This window comes from Chiloscyllium plagiosum, chromosome 37, assembly GCF_004010195.1.
Source record: "Chiloscyllium plagiosum isolate BGI_BamShark_2017 chromosome 37, ASM401019v2, whole genome shotgun sequence".
Lineage (NCBI taxonomy): Eukaryota > Metazoa > Chordata > Chondrichthyes > Orectolobiformes > Hemiscylliidae > Chiloscyllium > Chiloscyllium plagiosum.
In genome coordinates, this window is record NC_057746.1 from 29,134,990 (window position 1) to 29,136,876 (window position 1,887).

Below are 1,887 nucleotides of genomic sequence, written 5' to 3' on the forward strand. Positions count from 1 at the left end.
CTAAAACTCTCTCTCATACTGCCCCTTTGCACTCCCCTCCTCTCTCTCACCTAACCCTCCTCACTCTCAATCCTCATTCCTTACTCCCCAACCCTCCTCTCTATCTCGCGTCTCTGCACTCTCTCCCACCTCTAACTGCTCTTCACGTGCATTCCAATTCCCCACCCACAACCCATAACTGATCCCTCTCACTTTCCCTCCCTCAATTCTCCCTACCCAGCCCTCTGCCTTATGCATCCTTCTTCCTCATTATCATACTCTCATCACTCACTGTACTTTTCCTCAATCACTTCTCTTTCCCTGTCCCTCCCCACTTTCAAACTTCCCTTTTATGCACTTGTCCTATCTCTTCTCTACACCCATTTTCCCTCTATCGCTCAACCCTTCACTGTCGTTCAACCCCTCACTCTCCCTGGCCTTTCTCACCCTATTGCCCTCTGATGGTGTTATTTGATCTCTCCCCTAGCTCCAGCCTCTCTGACTCTGGATCCAATCACAGCAAATCCTTGGCTCATTCTGTCTGAGGACCGGACCAGTGTGACAGTCGGAGACAAACGGCAGTCGCTCCATGATGCCCCGGAGAGGTTTGATTCCTGGCATTGTGTCCTGGCATCAGAGGGATTCACATCAGGGAGACATTACTGGGAGGTGGAGGTGGGGGAGAAGAGCTGGTGGATTCTGGGAATGGCGCGAGAGTCTGTGAAGAGGAAAGGGTGGATCAAACTGAACACAGAGACCGGATTCTGGATTGTGAGGCTATATCCTGGAAGGGGTTATTTTGCTGCCACCTGCCCCTCACTGACACCCCTCTCCCCGAGTGTGAATCCCCAGAAGATCGGTGTTTTCCTGGACTATGAGGGTGGACAGGTGTCATTTTACAATGCGGACAGCATGTCCCATTTCCACACTTTCACCCACACTTTCACTGAGAGGGTCTTTCCCTTCTTCCATCCAGGACGGGATGATGACGGGGAAAACTCTGCCCCACTGACAATCTGCGGGATTAAAGGGCACTGACAAATCCATCTAATAATTTCATCCCATCCCCCTGCCTCCTGCCAGCTGTAAACTGATGATGGTTGGTCTCAGTCATTGGTGGAGAGAGAAGCCAGGTTAACATTCCGGGAACAAACCCTGTATCGGAACCTGGAACTGAAAGGTCAGTAAGGAGCTGAGTAGGGCTGGGTGAAAGAAGGAGGTGGAGAGCAGAAAGAAATAGAAGTTCAATTGTAGAGAGGGACTGATGGGTAGAATGAGCTGTGAGCTGCAGGAAACCGGGGACCTTCCTGCCTGTAATGGGAGGTGGCGCTACATGACGGTGATGGAGATGAATCAGCCAGTGGGTCTCAGACTGGGCTCAGTGGAGTATTTCCAGAGAGACACCAAATAATTTCACTACATGGTCAATGGAGTCTTTCCAGGGGGACTGGGCTCAATTAAAATAAAAATATCAGACTGGATGTCTTTGGACTCTCACCATGTGTCAGTAATATAAATCCCACACATGATGTAATAACATTGAGAAACTGGTCTTGTTTTGCTCAGGTTTGTAACTATTGCCCGGAATGCTGCTGCTCTTTCATAAAATTGTAAAATTTGAAAACCTCAGATTTGAAACTGATGGGTGAATTGATCATTTATGTCATGATCATATAATATTTAACTAGGAGAAAGTGAGGACTGCAGATGCTGGGGTTCAGAGCTTAAAAATGTGTTGCTGGAAAAGCGCAGCAGGTCAGGCAGCATCAAAGGATAAGGTGAATCGACGTTTCGGGCATAAGCTCTCCTTTAGGAGTGAGGAAGGTGTGCCAAGCAGGCTAAGATAAAAGGTAGGGAGGAGGGACTTGGGGGAGGGGCATTGGGAATGCGATAGGTGGAAGGAGGTTA

General features: G+C 49.0%; 1 protein-coding gene across 1 annotated transcript in view; it reads left to right on the forward strand.

The window, feature by feature from the left end:
* Positions 1-1,887, forward strand: part of LOC122541549 (zinc-binding protein A33-like) — a 94,991-nt gene that overhangs the window by 14,647 nt on the left and 78,457 nt on the right. The window contains exon 6 of the mRNA XM_043678378.1: positions 467-584. Within this exon, the coding sequence (XP_043534313.1) occupies positions 467-584 (118 nt within the window). The remainder of the gene's footprint in view (positions 1-466; positions 585-1,887) is intronic.